This window comes from Hylobates moloch, unplaced genomic scaffold (genome assembly GCF_009828535.3).
Source record: "Hylobates moloch isolate HMO894 unplaced genomic scaffold, HMol_V3 SCAFFOLD_10, whole genome shotgun sequence".
Taxonomy (NCBI): Eukaryota; Metazoa; Chordata; class Mammalia; order Primates; family Hylobatidae; genus Hylobates; species Hylobates moloch.
This window is the reverse complement of record NW_026652285.1, coordinates 28,571,455-28,597,108: the sequence shown is the minus strand read 5'-3', so window position 1 is coordinate 28,597,108 and position 25,654 is coordinate 28,571,455. Positions and strand designations below refer to the sequence as shown.

The window sequence follows — 25,654 nt, the reverse complement described above, 5'->3', positions numbered from 1 at the left end:
CACAGCCTGATGGGGAGAAGAGTTAGGGGGCGGCAGAGGAGGCTGGGGGGTGAGGGAGGAGGAGCTGAGGATCTGGATGAGATCCACCCCTCATCCTGGAGGCTGGAAAAGGGGGTCACCCCTCAGGGACGTATTTGCATCTGTCAGCACGTGGGGGTGCCCGCCTTTTTAGCATCCCCTTTTCTCCCTGGTCTAGAGGCAGAGATAAAGGGATTGAGCAGAGGGAGATGGAAGAAAAGGGCCCAGGAAAAAGCAGCCTGGCCACAGTTCGGTGAGGAAGCGGCAGAGGCGAGGAGGGGGTTGAAGCTCCTGCCCTCCCTCGGGGGAGGCGGGTCCCGGAACAGTCAGAGCCAGAAGGGAGGAGGCGGCTGCCCTCTGGCTCTGCTGGGCCCCCGGACAGGCATTCATCCGATCTCTGGATCTCCCAGACGGGTGGTCTGCGAGGCCTGAGTGCCAAATGGTCCCCTCCGTATCCTCTTCTTCGCGTCATAACCCCCTTTCTCATCCTACCTTCCAGCTCCCTGCTCCGTCCTCCCCTCAATCGCTCTTTGTCCCCTGCAGACCCGGGCGCTATCCCCTCGCTTCCGCCCCCTGCGGGTCTTGGCCCGTCGCGACCCCAGTCCCTCTGTTTTCCTGGTGACCCTCGAAGCCTTTCCTCTCCCGATCCCCTCGGCGCTCTCTAGCTCTCCCTATGGCCCTCTCTCCCGTTCGCTCTTTGGTCCCTACTCTCCCCTTCCCTTGGAGCGCCTCTTGGGTCTCTCGGACCCCGGCCCCCACCCCATTTCCGAGTCTCGGTCTCTGCGTACTCAGTCTCTCCTTTCTCGGCTCCCGCCCGGGGTCTCCGCGACCCCGCCCCCTTCTGCCCCTCCCACCTCGAGGCGCCCGCAGCCCAATTAGGCGCCGGCCCCGCCCGCAGCCCCACCCCTCGTGAGCCCAGAGCCGCGCGGAGCGGGCGGGGCGGGGCCCGGCCGAGGGGGCGGTGGCCCGGGCGCGAGGAGGCGGGAGGAGCCAGGCGGGAGGCTGCAGGCGGGAGGCGGGAGGCGGCGGCCGCGGCTCTCAGTCCGGCAGCGCAGCAGGAGGGAGGCGCGAGGCAGGAGCCGGCGGCTGGGCTCCGCAGCGCAGCCAGCGCAGCGCGGCGCCCCGGGCCCGGCCCCATGCCCGCAGCCCCGCCGGACCGCCGTTGAGCGCGGGCGCCTAGCCCGCGCCCCCTGCCCGCCGGCACCATTGCTCCGACGGCGCGGCCGGGCGGCCCGGCGCTCCCCAGGCTCCGCGCGGGCCGAAAGACGCTGCTAGCGGCCGCCGCGGGCGTGGTGATGCTGCTGGTGCTGGTGGTGCTCATCCCCGTGCTGGTGAGCTCGGGCAGCCCGGACGGCCACTATGAGATGCTGGGCACCTGCCGCATGGTGTGCGACCCCTACCCCGCGCGGGGCCCCGGCGCCGGCGCGCGGACCGACGGCGGCGACGCCCTGAGCGAGCAGAGCGGCGCGCCCCCGCCTTCCACGCTGGTGCAGGGCCCCCAGGGGAAGCCGGGCCGCACCGGCAAGCCCGGCCCTCCGGGGCCTCCCGGGGACCCAGGTCCTCCCGGCCCTGTGGGGCCGCCGGGGGAGAAGGGTGAGCCAGGCAAACCGGGCCCTCCGGGGCTGCCGGGCGCGGGGGTCAGCGGCGCCATCAGCACTGCCACCTACACCACGGTGCCGCGCGTGGCCTTCTACGCCGGCCTCAAGAACCCCCACGAGGGTTACGAGGTACTCAAGTTTGACGACGTGGTCACCAACCTAGGCAACAACTACGACGCGGCCAGCGGCAAGTTTACGTGCAACATTCCCGGCACCTACTTTTTCACCTACCATGTCCTCATGCGCGGCGGCGACGGCACCAGTATGTGGGCAGACCTCTGCAAGAATGGCCAGGTGGGCCAGGCGGGGGCATGGGGCTGGGCTGGGGCCAGGGCACCCAGGGAGCCCGGGGCAAATGGGTACCTGATCGGAGTTGGCGGGGGCGCCAGGCGGACTCAGGTGGAGATCCCACCCCACAGCGGCCCCGCTTGGGCATCACGTGTGGGGATGGTCGGAGCCAGCGTACATCTCCGATCCTCAGTTCCTGGGTTCCCGCTCCAAGACAGACGCTGCTGGGCACCGTCTGGAACGCTGCTGGAAATGCGGGAAATGAACCCAACTAGTCAGAGCGCAGGGCTCCCAGGTGCACGGACTTGCCCTTGGGGGCTTGCCCCTTGGGAAGTGGATTCGGGCCGACACCAGCGGGCGATAAGGGGAGGGCAAGGATGGGCTCTGGCGCCTGGAATAGGGAGAAGCAGCATCCGCGCCCGCGGGCGCCTAGGCGCGTTGCCATGGGCGCAAGCGGAGAAGGCCGGCTGCAGGAAATGTTTGGGGCACAAAGGCAAAGGGAGCCCGGTGCTTAGAGCCCTGGCTGCAGTGCGTCCCCTGCCCTCGATAAGGGACCATTGGGCGGATCTGACACGCTTTGCAAAATCCGGGAGTTGGGGAGCTCTTTCCCACTGTAGCAGAGCTTCCCCAACAAGAAGGCAGCCTGGGGGGCGGGAGATTTTTTCCTTCTGAGGCCGGAGGGAAGAGATGGAAACTCCCCCTCCTCTTGGTCTCCCAGCTCCAGCCCCTCCTGACTCTGGAGTGTGTGGGGTCCTCTCCATTCTCCGTCCCTATCTCAGACGCTGCAGCTGGAACGCGCTGAGTGTGTCGGGGACTCAGACGCTGCAGCTGGAAAGCGCTGAGTATGTCGGGGACTCTGGTACCGGGACTCGCATGTGCGTGTAGCTCTCCTTGGAATGGCCGACCCCAGGCCCAACCTCCACCCAGCCCCGCCCTGGGGTGACAATTTTAGGAGCTCTCTTGATACCACCTCCCTTCCCAGTGCTCTCACTCGTGGTGGCCTGTGGCCTGGGGGTGTGGTCAGGCTGAGCATTCTCTTGGAAGAAGAGGACCACTGGTCAGAACTAAAGCTGAGCTAGAGGAAGTTGAGAAGGAATCTCTCACGATTAAGATACAAGACCTTGTTGGAACCCTTCCCACAGCAGCACTGCCCTGAGGCTCTGCCAGCCTGCGGGTCTGCAAGTCTTGGGGGCAGAGACAGCGGCAGGCAGGGAAAGTGAGCAGACAGCCTGCCAGGTGCTTGTAAGTCAGCCCCTCTTCTCTTTCCTCTGCCTGGCTGCTGCCCCGTCAACACCTTTTCTCTGGTTTCTACCTCTCCCTTGCCTCTTTCTTCTATTTTGCCGTTTCTTGTCCATCTCTCTCCTGTGTCTGCCTTTTCCATCTCTCCCTGGGTTTCTGGCCTCTCCTTCCCAGGTCTAACCCCACTCTTCTCTATTCCTTGTATGTCTCTCTTTCCCACGTGTGTCAATCAGACATCCCTGTGTCTCTCCTCTTTGTCCTTGGTTCCTGACCAAATGGGAGGCCCCAGTATCCAGCAAAGGCTCATTCTGCAGACAGCCCCATGATTCCCCCTATTAATCACCAATAAGGGATGCAGCAATGTCACCTTCATCAATGGAATGTCTTCCTTTCCCAAAGAAGTTTGGGCTGACACAGAGCTGAGGTTTCAGGGGATTGGCAGCTTGCCTGGATAGGGAGGCAGTCATTGGGCCACAGGTTGGCCCTAGACCCTGCACCACCTCAGGAAGTCCCAGCAGGTCCCCAGAGATGAGGCAAGAAGGGGCCCCAGAGATGCTGTGTGCTTAGAATGGGGAACTTGCTTCAGTCACTGGGAGGTAAAACCATCTCAAAATCTCCTTTTCCCTCCAGCAGGGGCAGGGTGTTGACAGAGTCTGATGAACGGGTGCTCACTGGAGATGGGACCACAGGCTAGTAGGAAAAAAGGAGGTGGCTTTAACTAGGGGTTTCAAAGGCCCAGCACTTTAATAGTTACTCAGACCAGCCCCCTCAAAAGAAAACCAGGAGAGGCTGGTCCTGGTGGCTCACGTCTGTAATCCCAGCACTTTGGAAGGCCGAGGCAGGTGGATCAACTGAGGTCAGGGGTTTGAGACCAGCCTGGCCAACATGGCAAAACACCATCTCTATTAAAAATACAAACATTAGGCCAGGCGCAGTGGCTCACGCCTGTAATCCCAGCACTTTGGGAGGCCGAGGCGAGTGGATCACGAGGTCAGGAGATCAAGACCATCCTGGCTAACACGGTGAAACCCTGTCTCTACTAAAAATACAAAAAAATTAGCCAGGTGTGGCAGCGGGCGCCTGTAGTCCCAGCTACTTGGGAGGCTGAGGCGGGAGAATGGTGTGAACCCGGGAGGCTGAGCTTGCAGTGAGCCAAGATCGCGCCACTGCACTACAGCCTGGGTGACAGAGCAAGACTCTGACTCAAAAAAAAAAAAAACAACAAAAAAAAATTAGCTGGGCATGATGGTGCATGCCTGTAATCCCAGTTACTCAGGAGGCTGAGGCAAGAGAATAACTTGAACCCAGGAGGCAGAGGTTGCAATGAGGTGAGATCTCGCCACTGTACTCTAGCCTGGGCAACAGAGTGAGACTCTGTCTCAAAAAAAAAAAAAAAAAAAAAAAAGAAAGAAAAGAAAAGATAAAAACGAAAAGAGAAGAAAACCAGGAGAAATAGTGGGGCCTGTAGCCCCCTCTCCCGTGTCCTTTATGACTTCTTCCAAATTGCCCAAGAGACTCATTTGATCTCACTAGCCATCCCACTTGTTAGTTTTGAGCCGCTACTAGGAGCCAGATTTGAGGCTTTGTAGGAGTTCAGTCCACTTGCCCTCCAAGACCTCATGGCCTATGCAGGGGGAACATTCGTAACATACAATCACACACCCCAACGAGTACTGTGTTAAAGGTGGTCTGGGAGTCCAATTGATGACTTTGGTCCCTAAATGTGTTGGCTGGGAGGGAGTGCTTCAGTAGGGCCTACCCTGGTGCAGACCAACCTGACGCAGGAGGAGAAGATGGTGAACATTGGTCCCCAAGGTGAGGAGATACCGCAAAGGAAAATATAAAAGGTCAAGTGTAGGGGAAAGCCAGCTCAGAGGTGGACAAGGACATTTAAATAAGCAGAGAAAAAAATGGCAGGACCAGACAATGGATGGGAACAAAAGAGAGAAGCTTGTATCTCCCGTGACTTCAGAACCAGGGGCCACCCTGAGCACTGCGCTTTTCCTTCCTGGCTTCCTGCCTGTAGAGAGGCTTCCAGAATTTCTGTAGGGAGGCAGAGCTGAATCTGGGCTCTGCCTCTTCTCCGGGCAAGTTTGGGATGGGGAGCGCCACCTTCATGCCTGGCACTGAGGCTTCCTCTGTCCTTATCTGAAGCCCACTGGCCCCAGTCCTTAGGGGTAGCCTTGCATCAACACCCCTGATGGCACCAAGCCCTGGCCATTAGGACGCGAGGAGCCTGGGGAAAGGACTCTGGGTTGGCAGTGGGGCCCTGGGTGTGGTGAGTTGCCTGCAGCTGCCTCCAAGATCCACAGTTGAGGTGGGTTGGAGAGGACACAAAATTAATAAACTGGGCAGGGGGCTTTGTGAGGATGTGCCAGGGCCTGTGGTCAGGGTGCTGCTTATCCAGGGTAGGAGGCTGTGGGGAGGTGAGTATCACCAATGGGCGAGGGGTTTGACAACAGAGTCTGAGTGTGGCGAGAGGTGCTGGCATGTATAAATTGAAGGTGGCGGTATAAAGACCTAAGAAGGCTAAGCACAGTGGCTCACGCCTGTAATCCCAGCACTTTGGGAGGCTGAGGCGGGTGGATCACCAGAGGTCAGGAGTTTGAGACCAGCCTGTCCAACATGGTGAAACCCTGTCTCTACTAAAAATACAAAAAAAATAGCCAGGTGTGGTGGTGGGTGCCTGTAATTCCAACTACTCGGGAGGCTGAGGTAGGAGAATCGCTTGAACCTGGGAAGCGGAAGTTGCAGTGAGCCGAGATCGCACCACTGCACTCCATCCTGGGTGACAGAGCGAGACTCTGTCTCAAAAAAGTAAAAGACCTAAGGAGATCAGCCTCTCCCCTGGTGGTGGCAGATGGCCCCCTGGCTATCCTCTCTGGCCCCTAATACCTTTCACAATACAAAGCACAGTGCCTGGCACAGTGGGAATGCAGTAAATGTGTGAAAATGCAAGTGTCCCCCATGAGCCAGGCTGGCTCCCCTGTGGGAGCCACATCTGTACACCCAAGACCCCAGCATTGATCTGAAGGCAGGAACATGTTTCCTGGATGCCCTCTCACCCAGTTCCCTTGGTCAGACCATTGCCTCAGTTTCCCCTCCTGGCAGCCCTTGAGGAGCTGATTCTACAGCGCTCCCTCATAACAAGGCCCAAACCTGCTTTCCTGCTTCCTTGGCAACCTCGTTTCCCCACACTTCCCCTTGGACCCCAGGAGGAACTGCAGGCCTCAACTGTCTCCAGTCAGGCAGAGAATTGGGACCCCTGGGTTCCATTCTTGGATCCCCCACCGTCTAAGGATGGAAGGGCATAAATTCTCTCTGCCTCCATGGATAATTAGGATAATTACGGCAACAATCATGGTGATGAATAAATAATAAACATAAGCATAACAGTTCTGATGCAGTCACATCACCAGGAGATTCCTGATGACAGATGACTCTGTTCCAATGGATTTGGCTATTAAGGAGCACACTGTTTTAATGAGTTAAGGCTAAATTAATCTGGGCAATAAAAATAATTGTTATTAGTAGTAATTTATTAGCAAAGATAATGAAATGCATGTGTAATAATAAATACTACCAGGATTAGGGCTCAGGGAACGATATAGAAGTTGGCTGTTTGCTTTCAGCTCTTCCGTAATAACTCAAAGCCCCATCAAGATCTAAATGTTTTTTTTTTCCTCATCATCAAAAGACTTTTACAGAGGTGGCAGTGGTGAGGCAAAGTCTTCTCATCCATTTTCTAGAAAGAGCCGGGCGCGGTGGCTCACGCTTGTAATCCCAGCACTTTGGGAGGCCGAGGCGGGCGGATCACGAGGTCAGGAGATCGAGACCACGGTGAAACCCCGTCTCTACTAAAAATACAAAAAATTAGCCGGGCGTGGTGGCGGGCGCCTGTAGTCCCAGCTACTCGGAGAGGCTGAGGCAGGAGAATGGCGTGAACCCGGGAGGCGGAGCTTGCAGTGAGCCCAGATTGTGCCACTGCACTCCAGCCTGGGCGACAGAGCGAGACTCCCTCTCAAAAAAAAAAAAAAAGAGAAACTGAGCTCCTTGGCAGACGGCATTTCCCCCCACATTTATTCCCTCCCACCTTTAACTAGACCAGTTTTCCCAGCTAAGCCCACAAAGAGTTTCTTCTCAGGTTGGGAAGAAGAGGTTGAGGGAAAAGAAGGGGCTGGAGATGGGTTTTAAAGGGAGGCCCTCATGCAAATGTGTCAGGTCCTCTTCATTGCAGCATCACGGCTGAGTCAGCAGCTCTGGCACAGCTGACCTGCAGTGCTGCCTCCAGCCCAGGAGAGAGGATGGGCCCCTCCCCTAATTTGGCTTTGTTCTACCCAGACTTCAGCCCTGGGGGGTGGGATGGTGAGCTGCCTTCAGTGAAGGGACAGGATAGAGAAGGGCTGTGGAGAAACCTGGCTGACAGAACTCCACTCAGTGCAGCCTCCCCACACCACAAGCCACAGTCCTGGAGAGGGCGCTTCTCTTCCATGTCTCTAACCAGGATACCCTGGAGAGGCCGCGATCCTCAAACTCAGGCCTTATGTTTCCATACCTGTTAGAGGAATGTCTGTAGATTATTTGTTCACCACCACACAATCTCTCTCTCTCTCTCTCTTTTTTTTTTTTTTTTTTTTTTTGAGACTGAGTCTCACTATGTCGCCCAGGCTGGAGTGCAGTGGCATGATCTCGGCTCACTGCAGCCTCCATTTCCCGGGTTCAAGTGATTCTCCTGTCTCAGCCTCCCCAGGAGCTGGGATTACAGGCGTGTGCCACTATGCCTAGCTAATTTTTGTATTTTTAGTAGAGATGGGGGTCTCACCATGTTGGCCAGGCTGGTCTCGAACTCATGATCTCAAATGATCCACCTGCCTGGGCCTCCCAAAGTGCTGGGATTACAGGCATGAGCCACCACACCCAGCCACCACACAACCTCTTATGATTATAGTCAGAGCCCCCAAAAGTGACAGCAGGCTCCAAGCCCAAATGCTGGTGCTCCCTTGACCCATTATCCTGTCTGTCCCTCCCCATCCCCCATCAAGGCAGGGACCAGCAAGGATGTCACATCAGACTGAGAATCCCAGAGGGAAGTAAGGCCTGTATTCCCTTCTTCCCATCCAGTTCCTTTATACCACCCTGAGATGAGACAGGAGGAGCTACAATCCTCTTTGGGTGGGTAGTGACAGGTACATAGCTTCAGCTCCATGGAGGCTGGCACCCAGGCCCCTTCTAAGCTCTGGGAGGAGAAAGCATTACCAGGCCTTCTGTTTCATTGCTGCAGCAGGAGAGACTCTGGAATGCACTTCAGACCAAAGAATTGGCCCTGGTTCCAGGGTGGTTGCTGACTGGCAGCCTGGCATTGGTCCAGCTGCCTGACCTGTGGGGCCAAGGTGTGCCCTTGTGTCCATCCACTGACATAAGATCCAGCGGGTGTGGCTGAAACGATGGCATCATTATGAAAGCAGAGAGGAAGGAATGATGAGAGTAGGGAAGGCCCTGCATTCCCTGGAGGTCCAGAGAATTCCTCTTTGCAAGGACAGGCTTCCTGGAGGTATTGAGGTTCTCAGCCAGCTGGATGGAAAGCCCTATAAGAGTTAAGGAGGAAGACTCTGCCTTGACTCCCAATTCAGGCCCAGATCAGACCTGCCCTAGAAATCCAGGGCTCCTCTCTGCCCCTTTGCTGAAACAAGTTCTGTATGATCGGAAGGGGGCGGGGAGCGGGTGTGGGGGGGGCGTGGCAGGGATGAGACGAGGCTGGAGGCCAGGTTTGAGGTCTGCTGATCCTCCCCACGGGACTGCCTCACCTCCCTCCCTTCTCATCCTCCCTCCCCTCTCGCCCTCCCTCCCGTGTCCCCCACCCGCAGGTGCGGGCCAGTGCTATTGCCCAGGACGCGGACCAGAACTACGACTACGCCAGCAACAGCGTGATCCTGCACCTGGACGCCGGCGACGAGGTCTTCATCAAGCTGGATGGAGGCAAAGCGCACGGCGGCAACAGCAACAAATACAGCACGTTCTCTGGCTTCATCATCTACTCCGACTGAGCTCCCCACGTCTCCCTCCACCCACGTCCCTCACCCCCCGGGGTCCCCTCCGGGCGGGGCAGGCGATGACTCGCCCCTCGCCCACCCGCTCGCTGCCCGGCCCTCCCCGGCTATGACGCCCCCGGCCTGCGTTCAACACCGCCTGGGCCACAGCTAGGCCCTCCCGCCGGCTCGCTGCAGAGCAGGGCCCAGCGCGCCCTGTCCCCGTGCCTGGGAGCCGGGGTTGACTGCCCCCGCCCGGCCCGCGCTATATATTTGTACAATAGGACTGTTTACTGCCCACCTCCGCCTGCCAGCCCACCCCAGCCTGGGGAGAGGTCGCGGCGGCGGGGTTGCTTCCTGCGCTCTGAGATGAGCTGCCCTCGGCTCCCTCCGGGGTGGCGCGCCCGGGGGATGGGGGAGTTGGGGGCTGGATAGCTTCCCAGCACCCTCAGAGCCCCCGCCCGGCTGTGCCCCGTCTGACCAAAGCTATAATAAAAACATTTTCACCCCGCGGGGGTTTCAGTCTGTGCCCTGGGGAGGGCTGCGGGAGGGGACGGCGGACCGTGCCCTCCTCCAGATTAGGAAGGGGTCTGGTGGAAGTTTCTAGGGGAAACCAGGTGCCAGAGCCAGAGCTGCTCCAGGAAGAAGTTGCCAAAGGGCCTAAAGCCCACCACAACCCAAGTGGGCCTGGGCAGTTGGGATGGGAAGCAGCCCAGTTCCTTCATCATCTTCCATGGTGGACACATTCCTTTTTTTTTTTTTTTTAGACGGAGTCTCACTCTGTCGCCAGGCTGGAGTGCAATGGCAAGATCTCGGCTCACTGCAACCTCCGCCTCCCGGGTTCAAGCGATTCTCCTGCCTCAGCCTCCTCAGTAGCTGGGAATACAGTAGCACACCACCGTGCCCAGCTAATTTTTGTATTTTTAGTAGAGATGGGGTTTCACCATGTTAGCCAGGCTGGTCTCGATCTCCTGACCTCGTGATCCGCCTGCCTCAGCCTCCCAAAGTGCTGGGATTACAGGCATGAGCCTCGCTGAAAGGCATCAGCATTCCACAGGCACAGGTGATCTTTAAACTGGGAGACCTAGGTCCGGCCCTGGGCCACCATGTATGATCCTGGGCAAGTCACTTCTTTCAACTCAATTTAGGATTAGTGACAGCCATAGAAAGGAACATCCTTTGGACTAAAGGCTAGCTGACCTAGGTCTACGCACTTGACCTCTGTGCCTTGGTTTCCTCATCAATAAACGTAGGAGACCTACCTCACTTGATTGAGGATTAGTGAGGAATATTGTTATGTGCTCAATAAACATAGCTTTTATTATTTATCTATAACTGTTGCAAAATGCTTTCAAGTATGTCATCTCAAGTTTTCCAAACAGCCCTGGAAGGTTAGACCTAGATTTTATTCTTGCAGGGAGGTTAAATATCTTGCTTACATAGTTTCTAAATTCTGTGATTGCACTTGAAAATCCAAGACATGGCCACACACGGTGGCTCACACTTGTAATCCCAGCACTTTGGGAGGCCGAGGTGGGAGGATCACCGGAGGTCAGGAGTTTGAGACCAGCCTGGCCAACATGGTGAAACCCTGTCTCTACTAAAAATACAAAAATTAGTTAGGCATGGTGGCAGGCACCTGTAATCCCAGCTACTTGGGAGGCTGAGGCAGGAGAATCGCTGGAATCCTGGAGGCGGAGGTTGCAGTGAGCTGAGATCATGCCATTGCGCTCCAGCCTAGGCAACAGAGCAAGACTCCATCTCAAAAAAAGAAAAAAAGAAAGAAAACCCAAGACATACCAAGTCCCCTTACTCCACCACTGCCATCCTCACTTCCTATAACTGGGGGCCATGTCACACAGGGCATTTCTAGATAACAATAGCTAATATTGAGAGAGCACCCACTATACGTCAGGTACTATGTAAGAACTTTATAAATATTATCTCATGGATATGTGTGCAGGGGTGGGCAGTAGAAATACAGGAAATTATCTCATGCCCTTTAAAATTATGCTGTTATTTTATCCATTTTAGGTGAGGAAACTGAGGCTCAGAGAGGTTAAGCAACTTGCCAAGATCACAGAGCTAAAAACAGGCAAATGCCAGTATTTGAACCAAAGATAATGCTCTTACCTGGTACACCATATTTCAGAGTTGGGATCTCCAAAGCAGATCTGAGGATGGCACCGGGGCAGCCTGAGCCCAGCCCTTCCACTCCCACTCCAACCCTGCAGAGGCCTGATGTATTTACAAGCATCTGCCCTGGGTGGCAGCCATGGAGTGAGCCTCTTGGAGAATCCCAAGGCTCTACATTGAAGAAAGGTCCCATCTGGCTTCCCCTCCCCAGTCTAGCTCAGCTGGAGAGACAGGAAGGAGGGGTGGCCTCCCTCCTGGCCAGGCCTCATGTATAGACCCTTGTGGTGGCTGGCAGACTTGAATGACTTTCTTTATCCTCCTTTCTCTTTCCTACTTCCCCCACTGCCAGCTGTGGCCATTTAATAAAATTAGCTTAATGCTTGTTCCTTCCCTGTGGGGTCTGGAGATTGAAATCTGCGGGTCCCCACAAACCCAATAAAACCCCTGGCAGGTCTGGCTGGAATGAGAGTCTCAGTGGGAAGAGTGATTAGATTAGAAGGCACTCCTCTGGCCCCCCAGTGCTGCCCACAGCCCCGGGTTCTCTAATGGCCATTTGGGCCTGGAATTACCCAGCCACCACACCTGAGGGCCTCCCCACCTTTCCCAGAGGCCACTGGGACTGATCCATGACCTCTGTTACAAGAAAAGCCATGTTAATCTTTTCTGTAGTGCGTGCAGGCTGGCTGGCTGGCTGGCCTGGTTTCTTTTCTTTCTGGTAACTTGACAATCCTCATGTCATTTTGAGAGATGGGGCTAACATCTCCATTTTGTAGGTGAAGAAATCATAGTCTGAAGAAGATTCGTGACTTGCCCACGGTCATGCAGTAACGCTATGGCACAGCTGGGGCTGGACTGAAGCCAAGGACTTTTTTGACCTTTGAAGGGCACCAGGAGTGTCCTGAAGTGCCAGCTTGCCTGCTGCTTGTCACTCAAGCCACATCCCAGTTGCAGGGGAACCGTCTAGGGCAATGCTCCCCATCAAACAGGGGCTCATCAAGGGCAAATCTATTTTTTTCTTCAGACTTGGGACACCTGAGGGCAAAGACTGTATCTCCATCATCAGTTTGGGAAGCTTCTTAAAGGTAAGACGCATATCTTCTCCATCAGACTAGGGGGCCTCAAAGACAAAGATTGTGTTTTCTCTTCAAATGGTCAGCTCCTTGAGGGTGGGGTGTATATCTCCACCCAGACCAGGGATCTGGGGATTCCTAGATGCAAAGACTGCTTCCATGAGTGGTTCTGAGGGGTAGATACTGTGCTTTTCCTTTTCTTTTTTTTTTCTTTTCTTTCTTTCTTTTTTTTTTTTTTTTTTGATAGAGTCTTGCTCTGTCACCCAGGCTGGAGTGCAGTGGCACGATCTCGGCCCACTGCAACCTCCACCTCCAGGGTTCAACAGATTCTCCTGCCTCAGCCTTCCAAGTAGCTGGGACTACATGTGTACACCACCATGCCTGGCTAATTTTTGTATTTTTAGTAGAGACAAGATTTCATCATGTTGGCCAGGCTGGTCTCGAACTCTTGGCCTCAAGTGAACTGCCCATCTCGGCCTCCCAAAGTGCCGGGATTACAGGCATGAGCCACTGCGCCTGGCCGATACTGTGCTTCTTCTATTAAACTAGGACTTTCTGAGAAAGGGACAGTCTCCACCCCCAGACTGGGGGCTGCCTGAAGGAGAGACTGTCTTCTTATCTAACTGTGAGTTCTCTGAGAGCAGAGGCTGTGTCTGTTTTTTCTAGTGGGGGCTCCCTGAAAGCAGGGCATTTATCTCCCCCTTCCTCAGTCAGGGTTCTTTTCTGGCACAGGAACATTCCAGGGGGCAGGGCTGTGTGGGTGGTGGGAAGGAGCTGGACAGACAGAACGGCATGTCTACTCTGGAGGAGAAGCAACAAACCTCCCCAGGCTGCCTCCCCTTTAGGAAGATGTGTGATTAATTAATGAATAATGTCCCTGCCAGGAGGGTTGTGAGGACGGAGGTGCCCCTGGAGCTCTCCCACACGAGAAATGGCAGGCCATCCTGTGCGGAGGCAGCCACCAGCCCTAGGAGCTGGTGCTGCCCTGGTTTCTAAGGTTATGGGGACCAGAGGGGGCAGTGGGCCCACTGCTGGGGGCTGCCCTAATTGGATGACTTTGCAGGAAGGCCAGGCAGGTGTGCCCAGCTCTCCACTTCAGCTTGCTACAGACACATCTGCCATGGTGAGGTCTAGGGGTTAATTGCCTCCCGCCTCACTCCTGGTAACCAATATTTCATTTACTGCTTAGAGGGGAGCTGCCCAGAGAATCAATCCTGGACAAGCATCCAGGAGACAGGGGAACTGGGGAGGCCCAGGAGCTGTTTCCTGGAGGAGCTCTGAGCATCAGAGGAGGAGGCAGGAGGCAGAGACCTAGAGAAGGCGGCCAATTGCTCAAAGCTGCTCTGGGTCTCATCTGAGTTCTGCTGACCCTGACAACAGCATCAGGACCCCCAAGGGCTAGGAGAAAGTTCCAGGGGTCCAGAGGCCGCACTACCCCAGCTAGCTGTGTGGTTGCCCATGCCCTGGTTCCTTCTGCATTTATTTATGTGGATGCCCCCCAGACAAAACTGTAGCAGGTTAGATGCTGTTAATAAGGTTATTTTCACACATGATGACAATATATTTGAAAAGCGGAACTGAAGGTGTGAGTTCCTCACTCCCTTCTAGGTAATAAACCTTAAAACCCTACAAATGAGGTGATAATAAAGTGGAAGTGAAAAGCATACACATGTTTGGAACTGGAAGGGATTGGAAGGGATACTGAGAGGGGTCAGCTGGGGGCTGGAGAAAGGGGCCAGAGGGCTACCTACCCCATGCTCTCCATTCATTTGTGCCGTCTGCCAAAATTAAGAATCAATGCCACAGAATGGCCACTCCGATTATGCAGCTCAGAAACACTAAGACCCAGAGAGGAAGCCAAAGTTGACTGGGTTGGTTCAGGGCAGAGCTAGAAAAGGAGACAGCAGGACCCAGTGGACACGCAGGAAATGAAGACAGAAGAACTGGGTTCGGCTGGGTGCAGTGGCTCACGCCTGTAATCCCAGCACTTTGGGAGGCCAAGGTGGGTGGATCACTTGAGGTCAGGAGTTTGAGACGAGCCTGGCCAACATGGTGAAACCCTGTCTCTACTAAAAATACATAAATTAGCCAGGCGTGGTGGTGCACACCTGTAATTCCAGCTACTCTAGAGGCTGAGGCAGAAGAATTGCTTGAACCCGAAGAGGGGTGGAGGTTGCGGTGAGCCAAGTTCATGCCACTGTACTCCAGCCTGGGCGACAGAGCAAAAATAAAAAAGGCAGGGCACAGTGGCTTGTGCCTGTAATCCTAGCACTTTGGGAGGCCAAGACGGGTGGATCACCTGAGGCCAGGAGTTCGAGACCAGCCTGGCCAACATGATGAAACCCCATCTCTGCCAAAAATACAAAAATTAGCTGGGCATGGTGATGGTTGCCTGTAATCCCAGCTACTCAGGAGGCTGAGGGAGGAGAATTGCTTGAACCTGGGAGACAGAGGTTGCAGTGAGCCGAGATCATGCCATTGCACTCCAGCCTGGGCAACAAGAGTAAAACACTGTCAAGAAAGAGAAGAAAGAAAGAAAAGAAAGAAAAGAAAGAAAGGAAAGAAAGAAAGAAAGAAGGAAGGAAGGAAGGAAGAAGGAAGGAAGGAAGGAAGGAAGGAAGGAAGAAAGAAAGAAAGAAAGAAAGAAAGAAAGAAAGAAAGAAAGAAAGAAAGAAAGAACCCAGATTGGGAATGATTATATGTGGGATTTTAGAAAGAAAGAAAGCTAAGTGTGGTGGCTCACACCTGTAATCCCAGCACTTCATGAGACTCAGGCAGGAGGATCACTTAAAGCCAGGAATTTGAGACCAGCCTGGGTGGCAAAGCAAGACCTCGTCTCTACAAAAAAGTTATTTAAATTAGCCAGGCATGGTGCCGCAAGCCTGTATTCTCAGCTCCTCAGGTGTCTGAGGTGAGAGGACCACTTGAGTCCAGGAGTTCAAGGCTGCAGTGAGCTATGATAGTGCCGCTGCACCCCAACCTGGATGACTCTGTTAAAAATAAAAATAAAAGGGGCCGGGCGCGGTGGCTCACGCTTGTAATCCCAGCACTTTGGGAGGCCGAGGCGGGCGGATCACGAGGTCAGGAGATCGAGACCACAGTGAAACCCCGTCTCTACTAAAAATACAAAAAATTAGCTGGGCGTGGTGGCGGGCGCCTGTAGTCCCAGCTACTCGGAGAGGCTGAGGCAGGAGAATGGCATGAACCCGGGAGGCGGAGCTTGTAGTGAGCCGAGATCGCGCCACTGCACTCCAGCCTGGGTGACAGAGCGAGACTCTGTCTCAAAAAAAAAATAAAAATAAAAATAAAAAAATAAAATAAATAAAAATAAAAATAAAAGAAAGAAAGAAACTACCCAGAGAGCAGCTTCTTCAGGGGATGGGGCTCTTGCCTCTTCCCAGATGATGAAAGTAAAATTTGAGGGCTCCTTCCTAGGCCCTCAAGGCACAGGCCTTTGCTCCTTGAGTGGTAAGCACTGGCCTGGACTAGGAAAACTGCCTGGGCTAGGATAGTTACAGACCTCTCCCTGCCTCACCAGAGCCAGATATGTGTCTGCTAGGCCCTTGCCTACTCTGTTGCCTGCAGAATGCCTGCTCATTCTTTTTGTTGTTGTTTTTGTTGTTGTTGTTGAGTCTCGCTCTGTCACCCAGGCTGGAATGCAATGGTGCAATCTCAGCTCACTGCAACCTCCACCTCCCGGGTTCAAGTGATTCTCCTGCCTCAGCCTCATGAGTAGCTGGGATTACAGGCGCCCGCCACCATGCCCAGCTAATTTTTGTATTTTTAGTAGAGACGGGGTTTCACGAGGTTAGCCAGGCTGGTCTCGAACTCCTGACCTCAGGTTATCCACCCACCTCGGCCTCCCAAAGTGGGCCACCGCGCCCGGCCATGCCTGCTCATTCCTTAAACCCCAGGCATATTGCCTGCTCTTTCATGAAGCCTTTCTGCACTCCCGCAGCAGATCTCTCTCCAAAGGCTCCAAAGCCTCCAAGGCTGGACTGAGCATCTTCCAAGTAGGGCTTCTCACTCAGTACTGTAACACTGTGCCGGCCACATAATGGCCATTCTACCGTAAGAGCAGTTGTTTCACCATCTCTCACTCTCCTTAAACTTTCACCTTTCTCTGCTGTGATGGATGCTGCGGTGCACTGCCCAGGTTTCCTTCAGAACTGAAGGATCTTGTCCCCGAACTCCGGAGACTGCTGCCAGCAGATGGCTCTTAGCTACCAGCCTCCTTTCGGGATTTCCCCTGCTGATGTGAGCTGCCTTCCTCAATGTCCTGCCCCTTTCTCAGAGCAGCCTGCTTCCCATAACTGATCAGCATGGATTTTATCTGCCTGGCCCTCCACCCCCCTACTCAGGGCAGCTCTGAAGTGCCTTCCCCGCTTCAGAGTTCCCAGTTCAACTTCTCCCTCTGCCCAATCCTGTTTCCTTCTCTTCCACAGGTATTAATTTGGCCAGGTGCAGTGGCTCATGCCTGTAATCTCAACTTTGGGAGGCCAAGGTGGGAGGACTGCTTGAGCCCAGGCAACACAGTGAGATCCCTGTCTCAAAAAAAAAAAAAAAGTAGCCAGGCATGATGATGTGTGCCTGTGGTCCCAGCTATTCGGGAGGCTGAGGTGGGAGGATCACTCGGGCCTGGGAGTTCAAGGCTACAGTGAGCAATTGCCACTGCACTCCAGTCTGGGCGACAGAGTAAGACCCTGGCACAAAACAAAACACAGGTGTTAATTCCAAGAGCACTCTCCAATAAACTTCCTGCACCCTGATCTCTGTCCCAGGGTCTCTCTAAGAGGACTCAACCTGTGAGACCTACTCCAGTCTCATTCATTTACTGATTCCTTCAGCCAATATCTATTGAGTACCTGCAGATAGATAGATCTGCAGGCCCAGCAGCAAGGGCAGGAGATGGAGTGTAAAGGTGCCTACCCAGTGGGTGATCACATGTCCTACCCCACAGAGAAGCCAGAAGTCACAAGAGACAGCCTCCATCAACTTTCCACCATAAAATCACAAACTTCCCTGAACCTGTGCCCCTCCTCTTCACCTTTCTTGCTTTCATGGAAGATGCTCTGTCTGCATCCTATGCCCTCCCACCGGGGTGACCAGCTTGTCCTTGTTCGTCCAGGACTGTCCCAGTTTAAAACTGAAAGTCCTATGAAACCCCTCAGTCCCAGCCAGACGAATTGGGATGGTTGAAAAATATTGGCAAAAGTCTCCAGCCTTTTTGGGGACTTCACTTAATTGATAACCACACCTCTTTATTTATTTATATATATATATACTGTATATATTTTTTGAGACATGGTATTGCTCTGTTGCCCAGGCTGGAGTGCAGTGGCATGATTATAGCTTACTGAAGCCTCCAATTCCTGGGCTCAGATGATCCTCCTGCCTCAGCCTCCCAAGTAGCTGGGACTGCGGGGCATGTGCCACCACACCAGGCTAATTTTTCTTTTTTTTAAAATTTCTTTTTTAGAGATGGGGGTCTCACTATATTGCCTAGGCTGATCTCTGTCTCCTGGCCTCAAGCAAGCCTCCTGCCTTGGCCTCCCAAAGTGCTGGAATTATAGCCATGAACCACCACACTCAGCCCAGCTGCTCATTGTATATTGGCTCCTTCCCATCATCATTTAAAACTCTACTATCCTTAAAACTCCTCCCTTGAGGCCGGGCGCAGTGGCTCACACCTGTAATCCTGGCACTCTGGGAGGCCAAGGTGGGTGGATCACCTGAGGTCAGAAGTTCAAGACCAGCCTGACCAACATGGAGAAACCCCATCTCTACTAAAAATACAAAATTAGCCAGGCATTGTGGTGCATGCCTGTAATCCCACCTACTCAGGAGGCTGAGGCAGAAGAATCGCTTGAATCCAAGAGGCAGAGGTTGCAGTGAGCCGAGATCATGCCATTGCACTCCATCATGGGCAACAAGAGCAAAACTCCGTCTCAAAAAAAAAAAAAAAAAAAAGTCCTCCCTTGACCCTACACCCCTCTTACAGCTACTACTTCATTTCTCTGCTCCGCTTGACAGCCAAATTACCTTAAAAGTTGTTACAACATCCTCATATCCCACTGTCATCTGGCTGTTGTCACTCCTCTGAAGCTGCTCCTGTCAAGGAGGCATAGTGGCTCATGTCTGTAACCCCAGCACTTTGGGAGGCAGAGGTGGGCGTATGGCTTGCACTCAGGAGTTCAAGACCAGCCTGGGCAACATGGTGAAACCCCCATCTCTTAAAAAAAAAAAATTAGCCAGGAATGGTGGAGTGCACCTATGGTCCCAGCTACTTGGGAGGCTCGAGTGGGAGAATCACTTGAGTCCAGGAGGTGGAGATTGCAGTGAGCTGAGATCATACCACTGCACTCCAGCCTGGGTGACAGAGCGAGACCCTGTCTCAAAAAAAAAAAAAAAAAAAGCCACCCATGACCTCTTGTTAAACCAAGTGGATACTTGATTCAAGGACCTTTTAAAATTGGCCTATATCCAAAGTAGGCCAGGTGCGGTGGCTCATGTCTGTAATCCCAGCACTTTGGGAGGCTGAGGCGGGCAGATCGTGAGGTCAGGAGTTCAAGACCACCCTGGCCAATATGGCAAAACCCCGTCTCGACTAAAACTACAAAAATTGGCCGGGCATGGTGGCTTGTGCCTGCAGTCTCAGCTATTTGGGAGGCTGAGGCAGGAGAATCGCTTGAACCCAGGAGGCGGAGATTGCAGTGAGCTGAAATCGCGCCACTGCACTCCAGCCTGGATGAAAGGGCGAGACTCCATTTCAAAACAAAACAAAATGGGGCCAGGCGCGGTGACTCACGCCTGTAATCCCAGCATGTTGGGAGGCCGAAGTGGGCAGATCACGAGGTCAGGAGATTGAGACCATCCTGGCTAACACAGTGAAACCCCGTCTCTACTAAAAATACAAACAATTAGCCGGGCATGGTGGCACACGCCTGTAGTCCCAGCTACTCGGGAGGCTGAGGCAGGAGAACAGGAGAATCACTTGAACCTGGGAGGTGGAGGTTGCAGTGTGTGGAGATCACGCCACTGCACTCCAGCCTGGGTGACAGAGTGAGACTCTGTCTCAAAAAAATTAATTAATTAATTTTAAAAAACCCCACAAAATAGCTAATGCCACACTGTGGTGCAAAGGCTCTGCAATGATAAGGGTACAGCAAAACCTCTGCAATGATAAGGGTACAGGTGGGAGGATGGAAGGATGTGCCTTCCCTCTGCTTCCTTTGAGCACCTGGGGTCGGTGGTCTCAGAACTCACAGGTAGTGAGATGTCCACACACTTCCTAAGAAGACAGAGCCTGCTGCCTTTCACACCCCAGTCATATCAGCCTAGAATCACCTTCTGCCTCCACACAAGAAAAAAATTTTGCACCCAGTCCTCAAGTTAGGGTTCTAGGCCTTGAAATTCTTGTTGGGCCATTTCCAAACCAATCTCCCCTTATCAGCATCTGTGGGGTAGGCCCCAGAAAATTTCCATTTGTGTTCACTAAGGTGGGCCTGGCCAGGCCCTACCAAGACCTCTCAGCACTATTCGGCAAGGTTGACCCTCTCACCTGTGAGATTGTCTTCCCTTGTCTTCTGAGATCCAAGGAACAGCCTCCCGTGCCAGGCAAGCTCCCAATCTCCCTTCAGCCCTCAGCTAGCATGCCACTCTCCAGCCCTGTTTCCCCCTGCATGTTCTCATTATAGTCTGTGTCTCACATCATTGTTCCTCCTTAATTGTCTAATTTCCTCCATAGGCTGCAAGCTCCACGAGGCTAGGAGGAGGGTGTTGATTACTGAGCAGCCTATTCTCTGAGCCTACCTGTCTCATATTAGTAAGTAGTTGTTGAATAAATGAATATGAGAACACCCATTACCATTTTATTGAATGTCAGCAAGGTGCTTTACCTACATTTTTTTCTAATCTTTATAACAAGCTAAGTATTCTTTTTTTTTTGAGACGGAGTCTCGCTCTGTTGCCCAGGCTGGAGTGCAGTGGCGCTATCTTGGCTCACTGCAAGCTCCGCCTCCTGGGTTCACACCATTCTCCTGCCTCAGCCTCCCGAGTAGCTGGAACTACAGGCGCCTGCCACCACGCCCGGCTAATTTTTTTGTATTTTTAGTAGAGACAGGGTTTCACCATGGTCTCGATCTCCTGACCTCGTGATCTGCCCGCCTCGGCCTCCCAAAGTGCTGGGATTACAAGTGTGAGCCACCGCGCCCGGCCCATAACAAGCTAAGTATTCTTTTGTTCCCTATTTTATAACTCCAAAACCTGAGGCTCCGAGAGACTTGGTGACTTACCCAAGATTATCCAGCAAGTAAGTGTCCCCTGTCCCCTGCCTGCGCAGGGCCGGACTCTGCCCCTTGCCTTGTCCTGGCTCACCTAACCTCCAGTTAATTGTGTGAACCAGAAGAGGACCAGGGCAAGACCTGGCTTATAGGACACAAGAGGCTCCCCTGATGGCTCCTGGGGAGCCAAAACCTCTGTTAAAATACACATCCCAGTAGGAGAGGAAGAGACCCTTATGCTGTAAGCCATCCTTTATTTTTTTGTTTTTATTTATCATGGGTAGTGGAGATGGCAAGAGTACTCCATATTTCTTGGTTTTGCAATGACCAGCACCTCCACATAATTTTCTGGTTTTAACCTCACCAAACCAGCAATGCTATTCTATTGTGTAGGGGTCAGTTGGGGTCCAAGGAGGTGAATGAGTTTGGGCCAAGTCAACTAGGTATTAAATAGTAACCCTTATCCTGATGGCAAGTCTGATGAGGGAGTTTTGCCTCCCCCTTGTCTTACATGCCCCAAACCTGCTCATAGTCCCAGTGTGGGAACAGATGTACTGAAGATTTACTGAAAGTAATGAGCACCTGGCTCTTTGCAGCCTTCACCTATTTGGTTCTAATCAAATGTATAAAAGTTATCCCTTACATATGCTGGGGACGTTGGAAGGCTTTCATACCTAATGCTCTCCTAGGTGAGTAAGGAAGGGCAGGATATCGGCCCCATTTTATAGATGAGGAAACCAACACTCAGAGGGCTGAAGTGACTCGCAGTCTCAGCACTAGTTAGTGACTGAGCCAAAACTGGAAATTCTTCAACTCCCACAACCTCCGGTGTTGGAGATCAGCACGAAGTGGGCCCACCAGAATCCAAGCAGCGGGCAGCGGTGTACTATGGAGGCAGTGCACCCCACCGCTGCCGTAAGGGGCCGACCTTCATACGCAATCATCAGGCATCATGCTTCTGGCACTGTCAAAGCCAAGCGGATGGAATTGCCATTCTTGGCGTCCGCCGGCTTTGCCACATCAAGGCTGTCCTTTAAGTTCATCTTGGGATGGTCCCGCAGCGGAAAGAGACGCTGGACAGCGGTTGACAATCCCCTCTTGACAAACGGATGTGAATTTAGCCTACAGAAAAAACAGGTTTAAACGCCTGTTGGATGTCTGGTTGCTGTAACTGGTGCTAAGCCTAGCCCCGGGGACCACAGAGACTGGCAGCGGCCCCACGTATCCCAACCCTGTGTTGGTTTCTGCACGCTACTCTCGTGAGTCCTGGCCCGGAGACACCGCCTGGGAACCTCCAGCCGACAGGAAGAGGAAGTGCGCCAAGCGCACTGTGAACGGCTCTCGCAACACTTTGTTACTTAGGAAACAGCCAATCAGCGATCCGGACGCTGACCAATAGGAAGCACGGTTCGGCCCGCCCGGCTAATTTGAACCCGAGGCGCCGGGTGGAGGTTGGCGCGGGTAGGGGAGGGTGTGGGGCGCGCTCTCCTGGGGTGGGTACTCCTGTCTGTGGTGTGGCTGTGGGACCCGCGAGCAAGCAGCGACGCCAGCGGCGGAGAACCGACGAAAGGTAAGCCCTGGTCCACGGCGAAGCCGACCGCGCGAACGCCTGCTTTCAGGTCTCGGACGCGCAGACCCACCTGCTCCGGGCGGGGGCCTGTGCCAGGCCTCTTGTGCTGGACGTCAAGGCGCGGCGCGGAGAACGAGCTTTGCTGCCGCCCGGCAGGCTCTGCATGGACCCCTTTAAACTGGGCGGAAAGTGGAGCGCTTCCTTACACACCCGTACGGGTGGTCAGAACCCCTCCGCTCATCTATGCTGGACCTAGACTGGGCCTGCACATCTGCCACCAGGGCCTGGCCCTCTGTAGGTCGGCCCCGTGAAAGGTCCTCCTGCTCGCGAGTGAGGAAGAATTGGGCTCTTCTGCACACTAGAACTAAAGGCCTGGGACTCCCTGCATGTCAGTGTGGAGTAGGTGAGCCCCTCTTCACCCATCTACTGAACCGATTGCAGAGCTGCACGTGCCGGTAGCTGTAGCACGCAGTAAAATTTTTTTTTTTTTTTTGGAGATGGAGTCTGTCTCTCTGTCTCCCAGGCTGGAGTGCAATGGCGCGATCTTGGCTCACTGCAACCTCCGCCTCCCGGGTTCAAGCGATTCTCCTACCTCAGCCTTCCGAGTAGCTGGGACTAAAGGCGCCCACCACCACACTCAGCTAATTTTTGTCTTTTTAGTAGAGACAGGGTTGGCCGGGCTGGTCTCGAACTTCTGACCTCAGGCGATCCGCCGCCTCGGCCTCCCAAAGTGCTGGGATTACAGATGTGAGCCACCGCGCCTGGCCAGATGTTTGATTGAATGAAGGAACAAGTGAAAGAACATTTATATGACAGAAGACCAGGCCTCTGTTACTGCTCCTAGGATGCATCTCCCCTTAGCTTTGACCTTTTAGGGAACTAAAGTGACATGGAAAAGATTAAGCCTGGTCTGTGCCACAGAATTTAAGGGATTTTACTGAAGACACTGGTTCCTCCATCGTCATGGGAAAATGCCATATGTCATATAATTCTAACAGTAATACTAATATCTATTGAGTACTTACCAGGTTCGAATGAACTCATTTAATCTTCACAAATATATGGGGTAGATACTAGTATTATTTACAATTTACAGGTTGGAAAACTGAGGCTCAGAGAAGTTAAGCCTAGTTTAGAGGAGAACATCTCAATGTTATATTGCTTTCTCCAATCTTCTCCCTATTCTATTTCTTCCCCAGTCACTGCATCCCATGCTTCAAAAAGTACAAAGGTATCCAGTCATTCTCTGCCTATTTCATTGTTGAATTTCCCTACACCTAGAGAGTTATTTTAAGATGTTTGTCTTTATATTATCTAACCAAATTCCATTTATACCTTTTTTAAAAAGTATACATGTATACTGTTGCAAAAAAATAAAATAGAAGTTTAAAAAAGTATACATGTAGCATATTTTATAAATTTATAAATTGTTTTTCTACCTGGCCACAAAACAAATCTAAACAATTATCAGAGTATTGCATAAAACATAATCTCTTAACACAAGCAATTAAGTTATAAATACCACATTTACAATTTTTTTTTTGGAAGTAGAGACAAGTTCTCCCTATGTTGCCCAGGCTGGTCTTGAACTCCTTACCTCAAGCTATTCTCCTACCTCAGCTTCCCAAAGTCCTGGGATTACAGGCATGAGCCACTGTGCCCAGCCCATTTTTTTTTTTTTTTTTCCTGAGACAGAATTTCGCTCTTGTTGCCCAGGCTAGAGTGCAATGGTACCACCTCAGCTCACTGCAACCTCCGCCTCCCAGATTCAAGCAACTCTCCTGCCTCAGCCTCCGGAGTAGCTGGCATTACAGGCACCCGCCACCGCGCCCGGCTAATTTTTTGTATTTTTAGTAGAGATGGGGTTTCACCATGTTGGCCAGGCTGGTCTCAAACTCCTGACGTCAGGTGATCCACCCGCCTCGGTCTCCCAAAGTGCTGAGATTACAGGCGTGAGCCACCATGCCCGGCCTGAAATTTTTTTAAAATACACTTAAGTCAGTCAAATAGGAAATCATAATTGTAATTAAAAGATAATTAACATGGAGCGATTATAAAAATACTATTTATAAAACTTGTGGGATGCAGTTAAAGCGATACTTAGAGGGCAATTTATAGTCTTAAATGCTTATATTAGAACATTTTGTTTAAGAAGCTGAAAGTTAATGAGGCAAATATCAAACTTTAGTAAGACAGAACAGCAGAGAACATATGTAGAATAGAAAAGAAGATAAGACTGGGTGGGCATGGTGGCTCACACCTGTAATTCCAGCATTTTGGGAAACCAAGGCGGGTGGACAGCTTGAGCCCAGGAGTTCAAGACCAGCCTGGGCAATATGGTGAAACCCCATCTCTATAAAAAAATTTTAAATTAGGGGGGTGTGGTGGCGTGTGTTTGTGATCCCAGCTACTCAGGAGGCTGAGGTGGGAGGATCTTTTGAGCCTTAGGAGGTCGAGGCTGCAGTGACCCGTGATCGTGCCACTGCACTCCACCCTAGACATCAGAGTGACACTGTCTCAATAAATAAATAAGCTAAAAGCAGAATCAATGAAATAGAGTTTTATCATATAATAGAGAGGATTATTTTAGTCAAATGCTGTATCTTAGAAAAGAATAATAATTAAACCTCTGGCAATACTGATGGAGAAACAAATAAAACACACAAAAAAGATCTTAGGAGCAAAAATAAAGACGTACTTCAGTTACAGAGATTAAAAGAAAGAGAAACGGCAATGGAACATTCTTTTTGACAATGCCTTCGGAAAATTTTCCAGGAAAAAACAACTTGCCAAAACTGACTCAAGAAGTTATGGAAATTTTGACTAGATCTAGGACTATTCCATTGAGGAATTCAATTTTCCATAGAGGAAATTGAGTTAGTTTAAAATGTATCTTCACAGGCATGAAAAACCTATACCAAATTCCACCAGAAACTTACAGGCAATTGAAAAAGATGATTCTACTTTACACAAACTCTCCCTATAAAAAAGAGAAAACATGTTGAGTCTATTTTATGATATCAAAAATGACACAAGGAAAATTACAAGTCAGGCCAGGTGCGCTGGCTCACGCCTGTAATCCCAGCACCAGCACTTTGGGAGGCCAAGGCAGGTAGATCACCTGAGGTCAGGAGTGTGAGACCAGCCTGACCGACATGGTGAAACACCATCTCTACTAAAAATACAAAAAATAGCCGGGCGTGGTGGCAGGCACCTGTAATCCCAGCTACTCGGGAGACTGAGGCAGGAGAATCGCTTGGACCAGGGAGGCGGAGGTTGCAGTGAGCTGAGACCGTGCCATTGCACTCCAGGCTGCTGGGCAACAAGAGCAAAACTCCATCTCAAAAAAGAAAAAAAAAAGTTACAAGTCAATCTGTTTCGTTAATGTAGTTGCAAAAATCTTAATAAAATATTAGCAATCAGAAGC

The 25,654-nt window shown here is 52.5% G+C and overlaps 2 protein-coding genes across 2 annotated transcripts in view; both read left to right on the top strand.

Annotated features, from left to right (window-relative positions):
• The first annotated feature begins 1,032 nt into the window (after nucleotides 1-1,032).
• On the top strand, nucleotides 1,033-9,701 carry C1QL1 (complement C1q like 1). Its single transcript, XM_032163887.2, has 2 exons — nucleotides 1,033-1,910; nucleotides 9,008-9,701. The coding sequence occupies exons 1-2, from the start codon at nucleotides 1,314-1,316 to the stop codon at nucleotides 9,185-9,187; spliced, it is 777 nt and encodes a 258-aa protein (XP_032019778.1). The 5' UTR covers nucleotides 1,033-1,313; the 3' UTR covers nucleotides 9,188-9,701.
• Nucleotides 9,702-22,150: 12,449 nt separating this feature from the next.
• KIF18B (kinesin family member 18B) overlaps nucleotides 22,151-25,654 on the top strand; it is a 22,376-nt gene continuing 18,872 nt past the window's right edge. Inside the window, exon 1 of the mRNA XM_032163870.2 lies at nucleotides 22,151-22,227. The gene's annotated coding sequence lies outside the window, so the exon portion shown is untranslated. The remainder of the gene's footprint in view (nucleotides 22,228-25,654) is intronic.

What these genes read in the sequence shown, in the direction of transcription:
- C1QL1 (XM_032163887.2), top strand. Translation starts at nt 1,314, where the DNA reads ATGCTGCTGGTGCTGGTGGTGCTCATCCCCGTGCTGGTGAGCTCGGGC. An exon ending in ACCTCTGCAAGAATGGCCAG is followed by an intron (nt 1,911 to 9,007) that starts GTGGGCCAGGCG and finishes CCCCACCCGCAG; the next exon opens with GTGCGGGCCAGTGCTATTGC.